This window comes from Zeus faber (genome assembly GCF_960531495.2).
Source record: "Zeus faber genome assembly, chromosome: 1".
NCBI classification, from domain to species: domain Eukaryota; kingdom Metazoa; phylum Chordata; class Actinopteri; order Zeiformes; family Zeidae; genus Zeus; species Zeus faber.
In genome coordinates, this window is record NC_137193.1 from 3,966,925 (window position 1) to 3,986,395 (window position 19,471).

General features: G+C 46.7%; 1 protein-coding gene across 2 annotated transcripts in view; it reads right to left on the reverse strand.

Moving 5' to 3' along the window:
- Nucleotides 1-17,261, reverse strand: part of col14a1b (collagen, type XIV, alpha 1b) — an 85,336-nt gene extending 68,075 nt beyond the window's left edge. For both annotated transcript variants that reach the window (XM_080007189.1, XM_080007188.1), the window contains exons 1-5: nt 17,200-17,261; nt 14,879-14,980; nt 12,311-12,427; nt 2,736-2,879; nt 2,251-2,334 (exon numbers count right to left, since the gene is read on the reverse strand). In XM_080007189.1, the coding sequence (XP_079863315.1) occupies nt 2,251-2,334; nt 2,736-2,879; nt 12,311-12,427; nt 14,879-14,969 (436 nt within the window). In that variant the 5' untranslated portion in view covers nt 14,970-14,980; nt 17,200-17,261. The remainder of the gene's footprint in view (nt 1-2,250; nt 2,335-2,735; nt 2,880-12,310; nt 12,428-14,878; nt 14,981-17,199) is intronic.
- Nucleotides 17,262-19,471: the final 2,210 nt, after the last annotated feature.

A 19,471-nucleotide genomic window follows, 5' to 3' on the forward strand; every position in this document is an offset into this window, starting at 1 on the left:
TCAGTGACTATTTGGGGGTTTCTGGGGCTGTCCACTGTATGTGCACTTCAAGGACTGTCTGACTGACTGCTGGGGGTGTTCAGAGCTATAGGGACTGTCTGGAGGTGTGGGGAGCTGTTTGAAACTGCCTGGGGCTGTCCAGGTCTGGGTGGGGGTGTCCAGGGCTGTCAGGAGTTGTCTCTGGGCTCTCAGGGCTGTTTAGGGTTGTCTGGGGACCGTCTGGGACTGTCTTGGGTCGAAGAGAGGCTATCAAGGGTGGTTAGACTGTCCGGGGTTGTCCCGGGCTTTCTGGGGCTGTTTTGTCTTGAGTTGTGCAGTGGTTTCTGGGGCACAATATAGGACCGTTCAGTGCGTCAGGGACTGTCTGTGCCGTTCATGGTACTCCGGGGGTTGTACTCCGGGAGTATTTCAAGTTGACGGCAGAGTTAATGGAAAATTGTTCACATCCAAAGGTATATTTGAAGACCTCAAGTTTTGATTTCAGACATGACATGTTTCATCATTGTTTCACGTGATGAAGCTCAGTTGGTGTATTTGGCCAGAGACCTGGGATGGATTTGCATGTTGCCCCTGGTTCCTCCCGGCTCAAAAGACATGTAGGTTAGCTTGACTCCATCAGGAATAAGGACAAATAAAGTTTGGCCTCTTCTCTTAAAAAAACATCCTTTAAGGATTTTTAAAGCCCTTCGATACTTTCCCTAATCTTAATGTGTTTCCCCTGAACCAACCAGAACATCTTCTGTGCCCGGTGACCTTGGATAAAAGCCTCTGCGAAAGGACTTCATTTCATTAAAAGAAACGACCTAATTCCAAATTGTCTACCAGAACACCTATCAGGTGTCAAAAAAACAATTCCACGCCTGTAAAAGAGAAGGAGAAGGTTTAATAAAAGCAGGATCATGAGAAGCATGCCTTGCAGTGAGTTTCCACAGTAGCCTCAGGTCTTTCAAGTTTGGGTTGCGTGGCACAGCTGTACCCATGGCACGTAGGCTAACCTCCCACTCTCACCTCCGCCGCAAGGCCGTCCCGCCGAAAAATGTCCGCACAACGTAATCGACACCGTTCCTCCGGCGCTGGGAGCCAAAACACTGCGCCGCAACAAACAACGGTTGTTGTTTTGCGTGCGCGTGTCAACACCGTGAAGGGACTCGACGTGACACTTTACTGTCGAGAGGGGAACATCCTGAGGTCAGCCGGCGTCTCACAGAGACAACAGTGATGTTTCTCTCAGCTAAGCGCTTCCAAGTGGCTTGACGCCGGATACTTTCTTTGTTTTGTTCCAACACGCAGTACTTATAATCATATTTAATGATACTTGGCAGGGGCCCTGACTCCACCGCCCGCCCGCCCCCCCCCGCAAGCCAACAGCTAAACCACAAATTCACCTTCAGAGGAATCTGAATTACATCAAAACAACGGAGAAAACATCTTTCCATCCGGTTGTACTGCAGAGCAGTGGTTCTCAAACTTTCTTTTAGTAGTGTACCCCCTCTAAGATGTTTTTTTTTTCCAGCTGAGAGGCACCGGGAGAAAAACAGTAAAATGAAGATAAACGTTGTATATATAAACTTTATTTTTTCATTTTTAGAGTACCCTGGCTGTTCCCCTAGGGGTTTGCAAAGGAGAAGCGGATTTTCACCAGAAGGATGAAAAACACTGCTGCAGATTGTATCACAATCAACTAACCCGGTACCAACCCGGAGACCAACCTGGGGACCTACCGATGCCCTACGCAGCGGCACGGGAGGACCAAGCCAAGGACAGTGATGCAGAATAATAATGAAGCATCGTGGCCCTGGACGTCCCTCAGTCCTCTGGTCTTTGCTTAAAATCCCTGTTTGAAGAGGCTCCATGAGCCTCAATATTTGAGGTGGACGGCAGAGTTGTCAACTTAAAATATCGTCCACCATTTAAGGTGTCCTCACGAAATGATACGCAATTCCTTGTCAAAAGGGGGGATGGTAGCTCAGGAGGTAGAGCTGGTGGTCTAGTAATCTAAAGGTTGCTGGTTGGATCCCAGGCTCCTCCTGCTAGCATGCTGTAGTGTCCTTGAGCAAGACATTTAACCCCTAATTGCTCCTGATGGCTGCATCCGTCGGTGTTTGAATAATTGTAAGTCGCTTTGGATAAAGCGTCTGCTTAATGTAATGTAATGTAATGTCATAATGTCATGTCAAAAAAGGAAAAGGTCTATTGGCCGCTGGGCTTCGGGGGTCAAAGGTCCATGGTCAGGGTCTCTCGAGCTCTAACCTTCTGAGATGTCGTTGTTGTCCTCCCTGGTCCCGGAGTCTTCTCTCCTCTGAGGCTGGACGGTCTCCACCCCGCGATGCTCGGCTGCTCGAGAGTGAACAGGATGACAACAGGAAGTGACAGGATGACAGCAGGATATTAGGGCGGGACCTCACCACTCTTAATTTTAATTGATTTGTGACTACGGTAGTACTTCATTTAATTTAAGTGGAAAATGGTTGCAGAACTTCCAAACAAAGTATTGACATCACAATTTTCAAACCAATTCAGAAATGTCAACAATAAAATGAAAAAGTTTTATCCAAAAATTTAATAATAATGTAAAAATATAGCTGCAATATGGAAACCAAGAGAATAAATCTCTCCTGCGTCAAAGCAGAAAACAGCTGAAATGGAACAGATATTATTATTATTATGTTATTATTATGTGCTGTCAAACAAACCAAACTCCATTTCCCAGCATGCCCTGCTGCTGCACCACCCACCTTGGTGCTTGCCGTGCAGCGGCTTGCTCTCCTCCGCCCCCTTGAGGGCGTAGACACTGAAGCTGTACTCCTTTGCGGGGTCGAAGTCCTCCAGCAGCACCTTGGCATCCTGCTTGGACACCCGCACCTCCGCCCGCTCGCCCCCTGGCGGAGAAGAGAGGTGTCAACTTTTTACACATTGCTTGGCAACCACGCATCAGCTGTTGGGAGCCAACACTGACACAAATGGTTGCCACATTCTTATCGCTTCATCAATGTGTGACAACGATCCTGTAAAATCATGATAATAATCCAGATTTAAATCCTGAAGTTTCATACATTCATTTAGACTTTTATACATATGAAAAGTGGCTGACAACAGGGCATGGGCGGGTGGGGCGGGGCAGGGCAGGGCAGGGCAGGGCCGGCGGGGCGGGGCAGGGCAGGGCAGGGCGGGGCAGGGCGAAGCAGGGCAGGGCGGGGCAGGATGGGGAAGGACAGGGTGGGGCGGGGCTGAGTCCCCAGCGCCTCCAGGTTTCACTCCTTGTGGAATTTTCTCGTAAACAAAACCATAAAACGTTCACGGTCCAAACGTGCGAAAGAGCCGAGAAGATTCACCAAACGAACCTTCCTTCGGTTCTAAAACAGCCGGTCAGCGTTAGTGGAGGAGGTGGAATTATGGGATGGAACAAAAAAAACAAAATCTGCATCAGAATCAGATGACGAATCCAACGGTCCTTGACTGTTGCCGGTCGACGTTGGCTGGGAACCTGCAGGGCCCCTCGTGGTGGTTGCGGGTCCCTACGCCTCATTTTAAGTCCGGGCCCCCGGGGGTCTGGGGCCTTGACCTGCACATGAACCCGGAGACGAACTGCAGAGACAACCCCCACTCGACCTCTGACCTCTGACCCACGAGTCAATGCACCAAGATCAACAGAGAAACACAACGGGAGGAGGACAGACGGACGGAGATCCATCCCTCCTCTACCTCCGTCTGTCTCCCTCCCCCTCTTTCCCTCTGAACAGCTCTCACATTCATGTGAGTGCTCCTTCACCTGCTCCTCCACCTGCTCCTTCACCTGTTCCTTCACCCGTTCCCACACCTGCTCCTCCACCCGCTCCTTCACCCGCTCCTTCACCCGCTCCTTCACCCGCTCCTCACCCGCTCCTTCACCTGCTCCTTCACCCGCTCCTTCACCCGCTCCTCACCCACTCCTTCACCTGCTCCTTCGCCTGCTCCTTCAATTGCTCTTTCACCTGCTCCTTCACCTGCTTTTTCGCCTGCTCCTTCAACTGCTCCTTCACCTGCTCCTTCACCCACTCCCTCACCTGATCCTTCACCCGCTCCTTCACCCGCTCCGTCACCTGCTCCTCCACCCGCTCCTTTACCCGCTCCTCCACATGGTCCTTCAGACCGACAGCAGGAGCGGTAGGATCATTTTAATGCCTTCGATGAAAAGTCACAGGAAACGACGCGAACTGCAAAACAAAGTCGGCGAAACGACTCCGCCCCCTGAGCTCCACCAGGAGAGAAAGCAGACAGAGACTCTGACTCTGTGACTACTTCACCCAGAAGAGAGCTCCAACCTAGAAAGGTCACAAGAAGTCGCAGACACATAGATCGGTGATTATTATTATGGCCCGCCAATAGTCGGTGACGCGAGACTCACGAATGATTCCTGCCTAGCGACAAGACAAATCTTCTCAGTGACTGGGGCATAACTCATACTGAATCTGACTGACTCACTCTTTGACGGAAGCGGGTCCTCCAGGAAGTCGTTCCTCGAAACCCAGCGGACCAGGCTTTTGATCGACTCTTTTACACCCAGTGACTCGCCCAAAACCGAGTGACCCAAAAAAAAAGGGTCCAACCTTTCGTCACCACTAGTAGTTCTCCCTTCCAGAGTGACGGCTGTTCTGCTGGAGCTGGTCAATTACATGAATTAGCGCGGCTTCGCAGTTTAGATCTTGCGACACAAGATCTACGTTCCATTATTTATTTCAGGTTTTTTTTTAAGTGGAATTTGAAATGTTCTCACAGTGTCGTGGCGCGCCAGCGGTGGAGTAACCACGGTGACAGCCTTTTCCACTCCACTTCCACTCGAACCTCTGACCCGCAGCCACAAAACACGGCAAAGGCTGCCGTCACTCACTGGCACCGCCCCGGGGCACGCACTCTGGCTTTTTTAATCCGAGTTTTGTTCCTTCTTTTCGCGGCTAAGTGCCTCCCGCCCTGAGGCGACGGGCTGCAGCGGCAGCGGGAGGAGGAGGAAGAGGAGGAGGAGGAGGAGGCGGGGGAGGGGGGGGAGGAGGTGGAGCGGGGGGAGGAGGAGGTGTACAGACTTGTCTCAGAAATTAGGCCTTCGAGGTTTGGGCAGAGTGAGTGTTAAAGCCTGAGCCCCGAGAATCTTTATGAGGAAAAGAAAAGAGTCCAAAGACTTTGATTCTCCAAAGACTTTCAATCTTGTAAGACTTCCATCTCCAAAGACTTCATCTAGAAAGACTTTGCATCACCAAAGACCACTCCAAAATCATATTGTGCACATTTTCTGGTTTCGAAAAGTTTGAACAATTTATCCAAGCTATCTCAAAATACTTTATGAGTGGTTAGGCTTTCTAACTCCAAAGACTTTCTATCTCAGCACTGAAAAGTCATTGGAGTCGTGTGGTCAACTTGAAGTAAAGTGCAACTTTCGGTGGAGAAACCCCAAATAAATAAAGGCTTTTAATGAACTGAAGTTGATCAGGGGTGCCTCAGGCAACATTTTTATGTGCTCTCAACTCAACCAAGTTCAAGTCAGGCAGAAAACATGGCCGCCATGTCACACCTGTTGTACATACCACGGACGGAGCGCCGGGAACGTCAACGCCAGCCACACGCTTCACTTGTCAAAGAAACACCACCACGTGATGGAGATAAATGATCATTTTTTGGCAGTGACTGAGTGACAAAAACAGATATTTGTATGTTTATCAGTTCATGTTCACTCTATTAACATTGTAATTACACTGTAATAACATTGTAGTCTCTGTAACAACATTTATATACTTATATTGATCAATTATGTGTGTATAGAATCGCACTTTGTATATTATGTATATTTTATATATTTGGCTACTTCCTTCATTTTTGACTATTTTGGATCATTTGTTCCTTTCTTTTCACTGTTTTTATGCTTTTGTTTGTCTGTACAGAAATGCACTGATTCCTCACCTTGACAAATTACTGATGTGAAAACGTACTTGGCCGAATCAAACAGATTGTGATTGACAAGATGGGGATTCACTATCAATTTGAGCAATTTCCACAGTTCCAAAGTTTGGACAATTCTTTCCAGACACTGACAAACTTTTAAGGCTTTCTGAAAGACTCTTGTTGGAATAAATACCCAAAACCCGACCAACGCCAGAATTACAGTAAACACCGAGATATTGGTACAACTTGTGGTCTAATTGATAATGTGAAAGCGGTCAAACTCCTTTAAGAGCAATAACTTCTGTAGTTCCTGCTTCAAAAATGGATTTGTGAACATGATTTCATCCCTAAAGACTGTACCAGCTTTTACTGAAGCGCCAACAAGCTAATTCATCGTCCTTTGAAAGTAAAATCATTTGAAATAATTATCTGATTTCTAATCTGTTAAGCAAATATTGATGATGTGTCTGTTCTTTTTATCACTGCTGTTACTAGAGGCCAGAATAACAGTTCTTTAAAGCCAACTCTATGTAGCCTTTGAATGCTATCGTTTTTCTTAAGTAAGTTCTCAGTAAGTGATTTTGTGCAATATTTAGCAAAGCAGTGATATTTGTCCTTTGGTTCAAAAGCTATGGCTCAGGTCCCCGGTTCAGTGAGGCCGCAGGGTCCCGGGAACCGGGAACTGCTGCCTTCCACCAAATACCAGTCAACAGCACCAGAACCAATAGAAGCCACATCCCATAAATATTATGTCATCTCACTCTTCCAGCCGGACTGAAGGCTCGCCGGGTTGAGATTTACAGTGCCGCCCTGAGGCATCCGGTCGAGATTGACATTGTGAGATAATACATAATACAGATAATCCGGATTACCTTCGGATGTCTGGGGTAATGAGGAGTTTTAAAAACCGACGAATATGGACCAATTTTATCCTGAAACGCAATATAACAATAATAACAGGGGTTCCCATCCTTTTTTCTCCCTTTGGAGACCCCTTAAATCTAACCTCATTCAATCTGAGACCCTCCAATATAAAAGACGTGAGACAGTTGTTTTTGTCTGAATTGGTTCTATTTTCATGGTTTGTATGGCATGCAATACATTAGAACGCATAGTCTATCCTTTTCATTTTACGCCCTCCTTGTGCCACTGTGACAAGGACTCATTTGAACTTTGATTCGGCCGCCGGAACCTCTCCGTATCATCATCACTTCTCCCGCTGATTCTCCGTCTTCTCAGACTTTGAACATCTTCTCAAATTTTCCGCGCACCGCTTTGCAGAATTACAGTTTTCCTGAAATGAGGTAGGTACCTTCCAAAACAACAGCCCTGCCGAGTAAAAAGCCTGCCCTAACCCTAACCCATCTCCTACAAGAGCTGCCAACGCTCTTACGGTTAGTGAGAACCAGCTGGCTTGAAGACAAGGCACCAAAAGTTAGATAAATAGATCAATGTCAGAGTTCATCTCAGCGGAACGGCTTCCTCCTCGGGCCTCCGACAGGGAACCACGACCAGGTTCTTATAGAAAGCCTGTGAACCGCGTGCATGTGAACTCTCCAGCCTTCTTTAGGGGGCGTCACCACCCTGGTCGCACCTTGCATTATCGTTAGCATCAGCCGAGGCTTGGGTGACTGGCTTGTAAATGGTGAGCAAAGAAAACAACCAAATTCAAGTACAAGACTAAGCGGAAAAATTGCTTTTGATCCCAAGTTAGAATGTATTTGACGGCTCAAGACATCATTCGCTTTGAAGAGAGAAACGGCAAATTGAAGAGTAAAAGTACAGGCGTCAATGAAACGTGGTTGAATGTTAGTCTCAAGGTCTCGTAACAATGCCAGGTGTGAACAGGTTCAATGGCCACCACCAGCAATGGAAAGAGGGGGCTGCATCAAAATCCATAAACAGGACAAAGGACATAAACCCAGACTGAGGGGCCCTACCAAGGCTTCCACATCTGGAAGCAGCCAGACACCACCACCACCGCTGCAGTCTAACCACTTCCGGCAACACAGCTATATAATCAGTGAGACAGGTATATATAATCAGTACGACGGGTATATAATCAGTTGACAGGTGTATAATTAGTAAGACAGGTATATAATCACCTAGCAGCTCACATCAAATCAACTTGTGTGACGTCTCCTGATGAAAGTTTTACAAGAGGGCTGTACTTGCGATCTGTCCAAGGTTGTTCAGGTTTTGAAGGTCTCTCTGAACTTGAGGCTGGCTCAGGGCTTCAAGGCTTCTCAAGGCTTCCACCAGGTTCTTCACAGTCAGAGAGAAGATAGGCTGCAGTCTCGTGGTGATGTGTCACTCAGCTCAGTTGCTCTGTTCCTGCTCTATTCTGGCGCAACTCTTCTCATCCCTGGAAGACAAGGTGGAGGGACTTTGTGCTGCTGCCAGGACGGTTGAATCTCACGCTGTCTCTGACAGGAGTCAGGGGACTGAAGCTCCATCAGTTCAGGATCCATCATGGACTCCTCCGCTGGGCTCTCCACCTCGGAGGGATCTCCAGACCCTTCTGTCCTTCCAATCATCAGAAATCTGATTTTCTTAATTCGGCAAAAGAGTTCGGGCATCACATCTCTTCTCAACAAGTGATGGGGCAGAACCTCTCTCCATCTTCATCAGACGGGAGCCCCACCTGGACCTACCCCCCCGTGAGCTCTCCACTTCAGAGGGATCTTCTACCCTTCCATTATCTATGTTTTTCTTAATCAGATTTTCCAGCTCCATCGCTCCTTTCCCCCACATACCGAGTAACATCCAGTTATACAATAAAGGACAGCACGGTACCTTTAGGGGTACAAAAGCTTTGGCTATATTTGGACCTTTCTGTAGAAGGTACAAAATTCCAAAGCCGTACCAGCGGTGCAGTGGGCGAACCTTAGAGGGTCCCGTGGAACAAGCCACCGTTTCCATGAAGGTGTCATGCTGTACTTCCTTTACTAAGAGTGAATAGCAACACCATCGCCACAAATACTCAGAGGTCAGAGGTCAGCCCCGTGCTTCACCAGTTTACAGCTGCAGCTGCTTAATTCCAATACAACGTCGTTAAACTGCTCCGAGGTGAAGAGAGGGGCAACTCCAAATGTCCCTTTTAGCAAAAGGAGACAAAAAGAGAGAAAAAGAGCGAGATAAGCACTCCCTATCAGCTGGACTGCCTCAAGTTGGGGTTGCCAGGTATGAACTGAAATGACTGTCAACAAAACTCAGTTGACTGAACTGGCAACAAAACAGCACCAGCGAATGGAGTTTCAGGGATATTCTTTAACATTTTTTCTTTTACTTGTCACAAAGAGGCAAGATGCAACACTTAAATAACTCTGCTTCTGAGCTGATGGAAGGTGTTTTTCCCGTAAATCACAGGAGCTAGGCTAGCTGATCCCCTCTGCAGCCATGCTTTAGGCTAACACAGTTAGCATGAGATGTCGGAAGGTGTATTTCCCAAATTTTGGAGCAGCTAGGTTTGTTGATCCCCTCTGCAGCCATGCATTGCAATACATATAAACAAAAGCCGACATGTATTATAAAGTGAACGGGGAAAATAGGGCTTTCACAATAAATATTTCATATTTATTATTTATATATATTTTTTATATTCTTATTGAACAAGCAGCAAGGAGCGCCCGTGATCAAAATCCTCCTCAAAATGCTTCTAGATAAGGTCGGAGACTCCAACTCCTGTGTTGGAGACAGCTCAGAGCGATTGATATCACCCGGTGTCATTGTGTTGTAACGTAAAATGGGCGCACATCAAACGATCCGCCCCTGGAACGCAAACATTCCATTTCAAAGCAACGCGCCATCCAACACAAACCGATGGCGAGCAATGCTCCCCGCCGCTCGCCGGGTTTTTACAACGCACAGCTGCAGCCGTCTCCCTGACGCCGCTGGAAGTCTGCTCCGTAAACGTCTTCATGGTGAGAAGTGCACGTCTGTCAACACCTCCACCCCTTCTTTTTTATTACTGTTATTACAATAAAGTTAAATATACACAATAATGTGGCTTTGCGCCGATTCAGCGGCTTAAACGCTGATTTCCTGTTATTACCGAAAATTTAAAGCTGGTTAACTAAGATAAAGGATATAAAACGGCATTAAAGGTGAAACGTATTTTGCGACGGTTAAGCCCCTCCCATCTAACATTCTGCTACGCCCTCCCTCCGTGGTCGGGGGCGGAGCTAAAGTGAAGCGCGCTGGACCACTCTATGAACTTTATAACACTGTTAAAATCCTGTCACGGATCTCCAGACATGCAAAGTACTATATATTTGGAGCAGAGAGGTAAGTAGTGGGGAGAAACATGGAACGGTTATGAACTGGTGGAGTCTATGACCCTAATAACACTGTAATAACACTGTCACCAGACAAGGAAGTACTATGTATGTTTGGAGCAGACTGGTAAGTATTCGGTAGAAACAGGGAAAGGTTATGATCTACATGATTCTATTAACTTTTTACCACTGTAATAACATTGTAATAAAACTATTGTAAAAATTTCATAGAACGTCAATCAGGTAAGTACCTTATACTGTATATTTACAGCAGAGAGGTAAGTATTAGCATATTTAAGGTTATTGCTGTATTAACTGTTATAACACTGTTACAGAACTTTAATTGTAGTGGTGAGAAAAAGGATGTTCTTGGCGTTTAGTATTAATGTAAGTATGAAGGTACATAGCATGAAATTACATAGTATGAAGGTACATAGTATGAAGGTACATAGCATGAAGGTACATAGTATGAAGGTACATAGTATGAAGATACGTAGTATGAAGGTACATAGTATGAAGATACGTAGTATGAAGGTACGTAGTATGAAGGTACGTAGTATGAAGGTACGTAGTATGAAGATACGTAGTATGAAGGTACATAGTATGAAGATACGTAGTATGAAGGTACGTAGTATGAAGATACGTAGTATGAAGGTACGTAGTATGAAGGTACGTAATATGAAGGTACGTAGTATGAAAGTACATGGTATGAAGGTACGTAGTATGAAGGTACGTTGTATAAAGGTGCGTAGTATTATGTTAAAAGCAAGAGTGTTCATGGTGAACAACAACTACAGTACTTGGCTTCGTGCGTCTGTCGTTATTCTATCCAACCAGCTTTCCTGGTGATCTGATGACATCACTTCCTTTCTGCCGGACCCTGCTTCCTCCTCTTCAACGCGCTCAGTTCTTAGTGTGGGAACTCCCCTCTCTCTCCAGTGTCCAGCTTCCAGGGCGAGCGACAGGAATAATGAGGATGGTTCGTGGTTTGTGATCAGGGCCTGATGAAGCCTCTTTGGCTGTGAACGCTCAACAGCAAAGAAATAAAATGAGATTTTGTGCAACATCTGCTGTTTCCTTCAGCCTGGGCTGGTTGATGGGTATTGATGTGGTGATATGAGATTAGATATCATCTGGGATTCTGGGTGTGGTAACCATGGTGATATTGATATAGTCGCAGGTCGTCTTTAAGATGTTCTAACCAATGGTCAGAATATCCACGTTAGTGGTGACACTTTAAGCGTTTCTCTTTATGCGCAGCCTCCTGCAAGTCTGAATATGAAAATAACATGACTCTGTGGCTCCCATGCCACTTACCCAGCATGCACTGGGGCGGGCCCCTTGCTTCTCTAATCCATTTTAAAAGGTTTCACGGCGGCTGATGGGTTAATAATCCTTCTTGATTTGGTTTTTGTGCAGCTCGGTATCTATTCACTATCTATCTAAAACACACCAGTGATGATTCATAGCGTGTAAGAACAACCAATTCTCCTGGATTCAACAATAATAATAATGTTAACAATAATTACAGTAAAAACAAAATCATTTTCTTATCGTATTGGGGCCAATGGATAGCATTTCTCCACTTAAATTTTACTCCTTATTTCCCCATATTAAGATTAGAAAAAAGGAAATATATATATATATGTATATACTGTATATATAGTATTGGGTACCAGACAATGGAATATTTTCGGTTTTCCCTGTTCTGAATACTGTGTTATATTTAATACATAATGGATCATATTCAATGTACAAACCACAATTCAAATGAAGTTGGAATGTAAATAAAAACAATACAATGATTTTCAAATCCTTTTCAACCTATATTCGACTGAATACACTACAAAGAAAAGACATTTAATGTTCAAACTGATGTAACATGCCTCTGTCCCAGCTTTTTTGGAACGTGTTGCAGGCATCAAATTCAAAATGAGTTAATATTTGCAAAAAAGCAATAAGTTCATCAGTTTGAACATTAATTATCTTGTCTTTGTAGTGTATTCAATTGAATATGGGTTGAAAGGGATTAGAAAATCACCGTATTCTGTTTGTATTCACGATGTACACAACGCCCCAACTTGATTGGAATCGGGGTTTGTATTTATGTAACGCCCCCTCACCAGGCCGCGTGATGTAGACCACCCTGTAGGCGTCAAACTCTCCTCTGGGTTCCTTCCAGGACACGTGCAGCTCGCCGCCGTCCACCGTTTTGGAGCGGAACCTGCGAGGGGACGAAACTGGGGCCAAAAAAAACAAAGTTCAACATCCCGACATACCAACACGAAAACAAATACAAAAAACGAGACAATTATCCTTAATAAAAAACTATGGAGCGTATGAATTCCCCCCCCTCCAGCCCCATTGACAACTGACAACCCTCCAGCACCGAAACATTGTGCATTGAATTTACCCCCAAAAGCCCGGTGCAACGTTTTGAATCCTGCACAACGGTGATGATGTCATAATCACAATAAGTTACATATTCAATACAATTATTCTTATTCCAATCCATAAGATATGGAAACAAATGTTATTTTATTTCGGAGTTGGCTTCCTGCTCCACACGCAGATAAACAAACTAATCAGCAAGAGAATTTATTTTTTATTTATTTATTTTCAGAGGACAGGAAGCAGCAGCCGGCGCATTCATCAACTTTAAAATAAAACAAACAAACAGACGAAACCCAACCGGGTGGTGGGGGGAGGGCTTCCATTAGAATAAAGAAGCTTTTCCTCCAGGGACCCTCCAATCCCCGAAATGTGTGTGTGTGTGTGTGTGTGTGTGTGTGTGTGTGTGTTGGAGCACTTTGGATGGTGCGTTGCATATCTTGTGTTTTTTTTTTTCGCTTCCCTTCTGACACTCGTTTCGCGGCCGTTTCTCATTGTTCTTTTTTGGCACGGACGCGCGTCCCTGGAAACCTAAATTTGAATCATTTCTGTTTGAATTCCAATCGCTCGTCTCGTATAGTTGCATCTGGAAAGGCGAATCCGAATGGCGTGATGTGAAATTGAATGTATCGCTTCGGAACTGACTTCCCCGTAAACCGGAAGCCGAACGAAATGTGAGGAAGTGTCATTTGTTTGCTGTGAAACTGTGTTTGACCCTAAACTCAGTCGGTCGACAGTCGTCGGGTTGGGCGACGTCGGGAGGTATCGTTGGCAACAGTTAATGGGATGCGGGGGCAGCGGCTCGGCCGGTCGAGCGGGTTGTTCGCTCCACCCGGCGGCGTGCCGAAGTGCCGTCGAGCAGGGCCCCGTTGGCTCTCAAAACAACGACGCGAACAAGCACCTTTCCCCGTTCGGCTCCGGATGCGATGTTTACGGTTCCCGTTTTGGTAGGTCGTGATAGAAGGACTTTGTGACACGTCAGTGGAGCTTGGAAAAGCCTGTGGATCTGCACTCCATCACTCTTCCACGTGTGGGACGCACTCGGGCTGAATTCGAGTCGCTGGAACTGGACTGATTTTCGGGTGAGGACCAAACAGTTTCAGGGCAAACAAGTTTGATTACATTCGGTTTCAGTTCGAAACTAGGAAAAAAATGTCAGATTCATTTTTTCAATTAAATTATTAAACACCTAAAATTCCAAGTTTGTCAAAATAAATCAATAAAGCCCCCCAAATATTAATTTAATTATTGATATTAATTAATATTAACAAATGACACATAATGTACCTACAGTATATCATTTATTAATTTATTACAATCAAAAAAATTTGACTTTACGTTAAGAACAATCCGTTTTCCTCAAATACCCACAATGCATCAGAGTGAGTATCAACGCAGGGAAGCATTGTTTCCTCGAATCAAAAAGAGGACGTTTGAAGGCTCCTCCACTGGAAGAAGGCTGCGTGCGGAAGGACGCCTTAAAGGGAGGGCGCGCTAGAGCGGCTGGGAGGCGCCAAGCCCACGAGACGCTCCGCGCGCGACGTCCAACTCTGCGCCCCGCGAAGTGGAGGCGCAGCTCCCCAGCAGGGGGAGCAACGGGCCCCGGCGCACGAGGCTCCCGATCCGGGCGTCGCGCTGTTTATTTCAAAGCCACGGTGGCCACCGGATCGTACGGACGTGGTTCACATTGAAACCAGGCGCATTTGGTTTGAAAGCGCGGAGCTGGAGCGGTGCACTAGAAGACGATCTCCCAGATGCCCGAACGCGAAGGCATTTAAGCACCCACTCAGAAGTACTTAGTGCTATTCAAAACGTATGGATTAATTGGCGCTGGGAGGGGAGGGAGGTCTTCTCAAGGTCCAGGGCACATAATCCGGGTGCGTTGCAAAGACATTTCACTGCATATACGTACAGTATGTATGAAAGTATGTGTTTGTATGAGAGCATGTATACTGTATGTAGGTGACGCATAAACCTCGTCAATCTTGAATCAAAACCAAGTCCTCAAGCAGTTCGGTCAGGGTGGCAAGGCTTGAGAGGGGCTTGAGCTACCGAGGTCTTAGCCCTAAAACCCGTAAAATGACTTATCGTTGACTTCCCTCCTTCCAACCCCAATGCCCCCCACCACCCCCCTCCATTGAGTTCCGTCCAGGAAACAGTCTATGAAGTTCAGAAAAACAACTTTACCGTCACACTCCCTCAAGGGGGTTTTTTGTTACCAGAGCCCGGAACCCCAGACGGTATCTCGTCGTGCATCACGATATCCTCGTAACGCCAGGGGGCTACCTCCTGGAACTCACCTTGAGCCTGGACAGTTTTGGGGAGGACGGACACCAGGGTCATCCAGAGCAGAGGAGCCCAAAGAGCGGTCAGTCCACCAGAGAGCTGCATCCTGACGCCACCTAGGGGCCGCGGGAGGGGGGGGGGGGTGGAGCACACACGCAGGGTAAATCCGCCGGCACATCGACGTCACAACCATATTCTCCCATATTTACGGGGTTGTAGTGCTTCGAAAGCGGGGCCGTCGAATTGGGAGCTTTTTCACAGAGCCGCGGCCGATTTGACCACCAAAAGTTTGGGTGAAGCCCGAGCGTGGGCGACCGACGGCGAGGCGCTGGGCTCGGCCTCGAACCACGGGCGGCGCCACGTGGCCTCACGGTGAATTAGTGGCGGAAAGTCAAACGAACCGTGGAAGCTACGACCCCATTAGCGCCCAGTCTATCGTGCATAACGTGCCCACCGGCAGCAAGTTGAAGCGCCAGGCGAGGGCGTGAGCGCGTACGTCTACGCCCCCATTCCCCCAGACAGGTGGGAGCTCAGGAAATAACCCCCCCTAACCCCCCCCCCCCCCGCCCCCTAACCCCCCCTGCCCCCGCCCACCCTCCTAATCCTCCCAATTTGCTCTCGCTGTCTGGTTTTTGTTACCGTAGGCAACAAAAAACGGCCCCCGCCAGGATCCATGAGCAGAGGTGAGAGGGAGCTGCGATGATTCAGAGACACAGCGTCTAAGAAGCAGCATGACTCCAAAATGTTCAATACGTCCGATATGTTCAATACGTCCAATAGGTTCAATATGTCCGATACGTCCAATATGATCGATATGTTCAATACGTCTGATATGTTCAATATGTTCAATATGTTCAATATGTTTAATACGTCGAAATGTTGAATATGTCCGATATGATCGATATGTCCAATACATTTAAAACGTCTATTATCTTTGAAATGTCCGATATGTCCGATACTTCCGATACCCTCCATATGTCCGATATGTTCAATAGGTCTGATACATTTGAAACATCCAATATCTTTGAAATGTCCGATATGTCAGGTATGTCAGATACATTTGAAACGTCCAATATCTCGATCCGTTCGATATGTCAATTGGTTCTCTCTGATCTCAGAGATATGATCATTTTAGACTAAATCAGACATATCCTGTATAAAATACGATATATATGATCTATCACAATATATATATATATACAGTATATATATATAAATCGTGATATATCATATATACAATATATATCATCAGTACCAACAGCTTATACCAGTATCTGTGTTGTTTCATCTCTAGAATAGAACAGAAAACGTAGATCAGACCTAAAATCTCTCTGTAATATTTCAGACTCATAATATGAAACATTTTAGATCTTATCTTTCATCATCAGGAGCTGATACTACTGTCATATTGCTGCACACCCAAGTCATATTGAACAAAATGTAAAAACTATTTGAGCATCATTTTCATTCACCACGATGAGCTCTGGACCTTTGACGTTGTCTTGAAGTCATCTAATGAAGGCGCTCGTTCCACACCGAGGTTCCTTCGAAGTATTTCCACAAAGAAAAACCTGTGAAGGCGCACAACGTCATGCAAGCTCGGACGGAGCCGCTCCGTCGTACGCAAGTGTCTGCATGTCTGTCACAGCTATGTCCTCCGTCTGATCTCTATTCTTCAGTCACACCTTCATTGATATTTTATGGCCGAAACGTCAAATAGTGGAGTGATGACTTTCTTCTGAGTCACACGCAAGACCCTGCACGTTTCCAGGTCCTGAGTACGTTTATCTTTTTGCCCTCCTCTGTGTGCAGGCGCTGGGCTGTTTGCATATCGGTGCTTTTGATGCTATTGTGCTTCTTGCCGCTTCTTGCTTTTCTCACGAGGCTGTCGCGCGGGACTCTTCCCTTTTTTTCGAGGTGAGGTCTGAAGTGGAAAGCGCTCACGGCTGTCAGGCGCACGCCGTAAACTCCAGTCTTGCTTGACACGCCGTTGTTTCCGCGTCAGGATATTCTTTACTCTCGGTCCGCACCTTTCACGCGCCCCACGGAAAACCATGCAGGTCAGTTTTGTGGAAATGTAATTTCGCGCAACGGACGTCATCGGCCGGGTTTGAAACACAGTGCCACCTTCCACCTCTGACCTCTGACCTCTGACTTCTGACCTCTGACCTCTTTACCTGGGTCACGTGAGATTGTTGTTTGTTGTTGTTGTTGTTGTTGTTGTTGTTGTTGTTGTTGTTGTCTTCTCTAGTGGATCTCATTTGTCCGAAACGTGTGTTGGAATGTGTGGATGGCATCAGAGTGCAGTGACATTATGGGATGTTTGGGTTCCTACCTTCTCAGAACATCCAGGTGATCCACGCGCTGCACCGGCCCCGAGCTGCGACTGGATCCCAGCGCTGTCTGCTGCTGCTGCTGCTGCTGCTGCTGCTGCTGCTGCTCCTCTCTCTATCCCTCCCTCCCTCGCTCTCTATCCCTCCCTCTCTCCCTCTCTCCCCATTCACTCCCTCTCTCTATCCCTCCCTCTTTCTCTCTATTCCTTCCTCCCTCCCTTTCCCCTCACTCTCTCTCTTTCCCTCCTCCCAGTCCCTCTCTCTAACCCCCAGTCTCTCTGGTTCTCCACCCCCTCCACCTCTCTCTTTGACTCTACCTCTCTCCCTTCCTCTCCACCTCACCACCTCCACCTCTCTCTTTCTCTCCACCTCCACCCCCCCAAAGGGAAAACAGAGGTGAAGACGCTCCATTCAGATGAAACACAACAAGAGACAAAAACAAACAAATTAAACTGATTTTAAATCATGTTTTGTGTATTTATCCAAAATAAGGACAAATAAGTAAATAAATCAGATAAAATATTTCATTTATTAAAAATAAATAACAAATAGTAAAATATATAATAATATAGACAATTAAACAGGGAATCAATTCCTGACTGAAAATGCAGATACATTCAAATGATAAAAGAAGAACATTATATTAAACACACACACATATATATATATATATATATATATATATATATATATACACACACACACACACACACACACATATATATATATATATATATATATACACACACACACACACACACACACACACACACACACACACACACATATATATATAAACATAATATATTATAGTATATATATATATTTATATATGTAAATATATAAACATAATATATACACACACACACACAAATATATATATATACAAACATAATATATATACACTCACACACACACTGATATATACATTTATATGACAAAAAACATATTGTAAAATACCACCTCCCTCTCTTTGCTTTTTTGGCGGAAAACAAACAAAACAACAACAATTCAGTTGAATAAGTACAAAAACATGAAAGAATAAATACATCAAATGACACTCAACAGAACAACACCCCCGACTGAAAATATGATCAACATTCAGATGTTAATATAGTACTACTATTATGTATATATAACATGATACAAGAAGACCTCCTTCTCCTCCTCCTCCTCCTGCACTGCCTCCTCTGCCTCCTCCTCCTCATCCTCCAGCTCCTCCTCCACCTCCTTCTCCTCCTCCTTCTCATCCTCCTACTTTTCTACCTCCTCCGCCTCCTCCTCCTCCTTCTACTCCACCTCCTCCTCCACCTCCCCCTCATCTTCCTCCTCCTCCTCCTCCTCCTCTGCCTCCTCTTCCTCCTCTGCCTCCTCTTCCTCCTTTTCCTGCAGCCCTGCAGCGCCTCTTCGCCTCCGTCACCTGGTGTAAGGGAGGGAGGGAGAGGCCGGGTGGAGGCATGTGTTTGCAGGCGCTGGGGGAAGCTGGCAGGCAGGCACGGCTCAACGACCCCGTATTGAGAAAGAAAGGAGGCGGGGGGGGAGGAGGGTGGATGTGCGTGACCCAGGGGCAACCTGTCTCCATCTCCGTCCCAGCTGCTTCGGGAGAAGAGGAAGGAGGAGGAGGAGCTGGAGGAGGTGGAGGAGGCACTCAAGATGAGCTTGTTTTCATTATTAAATAAATGCTGCTGACATGAACGGGCTCAGCAGCAGCAGCAGCAGCAGCAGCAGCAGATGCAGCAACAGCAGCAGCAGATGCAGCAACAGCAGCAGCAGCAGATGCAGCAGCAGCAGATGCAGCAACAGCAGCAGCAGCAGATGCAGCAGCAGCAGCAGCAGCAGCAGATGCAGCGGCAGCAGCAGCAGCAGCAGATGCAGCGGCAGCAGATGCAGCGGCAGCAGATGCAGCAACAGCAGCAGCAGCAGATGCAGCAGCAGCAGCAGCAGCAGCAGCAGCAGCAGCAGATGCAGCAACAGCAGCAGCAGCAGATGCAGCAACAGCAGCAGCAGCAGATGCAGCAGCAGATGCAGCAGCAGATGCAGCGGCAGCAGCAGCAGCAGCAGATGCAGCAGCAGCAGCAGCAGATGCAGCAGCAGCAGCAGATGCAGCAGCAGCAGCAGCAGATGCAGCAGCAGCAGCAGCAGCAGCAACAGCAGCAGCAGCAGATGCAGCAGCAGATGCAGCGGCAGCAGATGCAGCGGCAGCAGCAGCAGCAGATGCAGCAGCAGATGCAGCAACAGCAGCAGCAGCAGATGCAGCAGCAGCAGCAGCAGCAG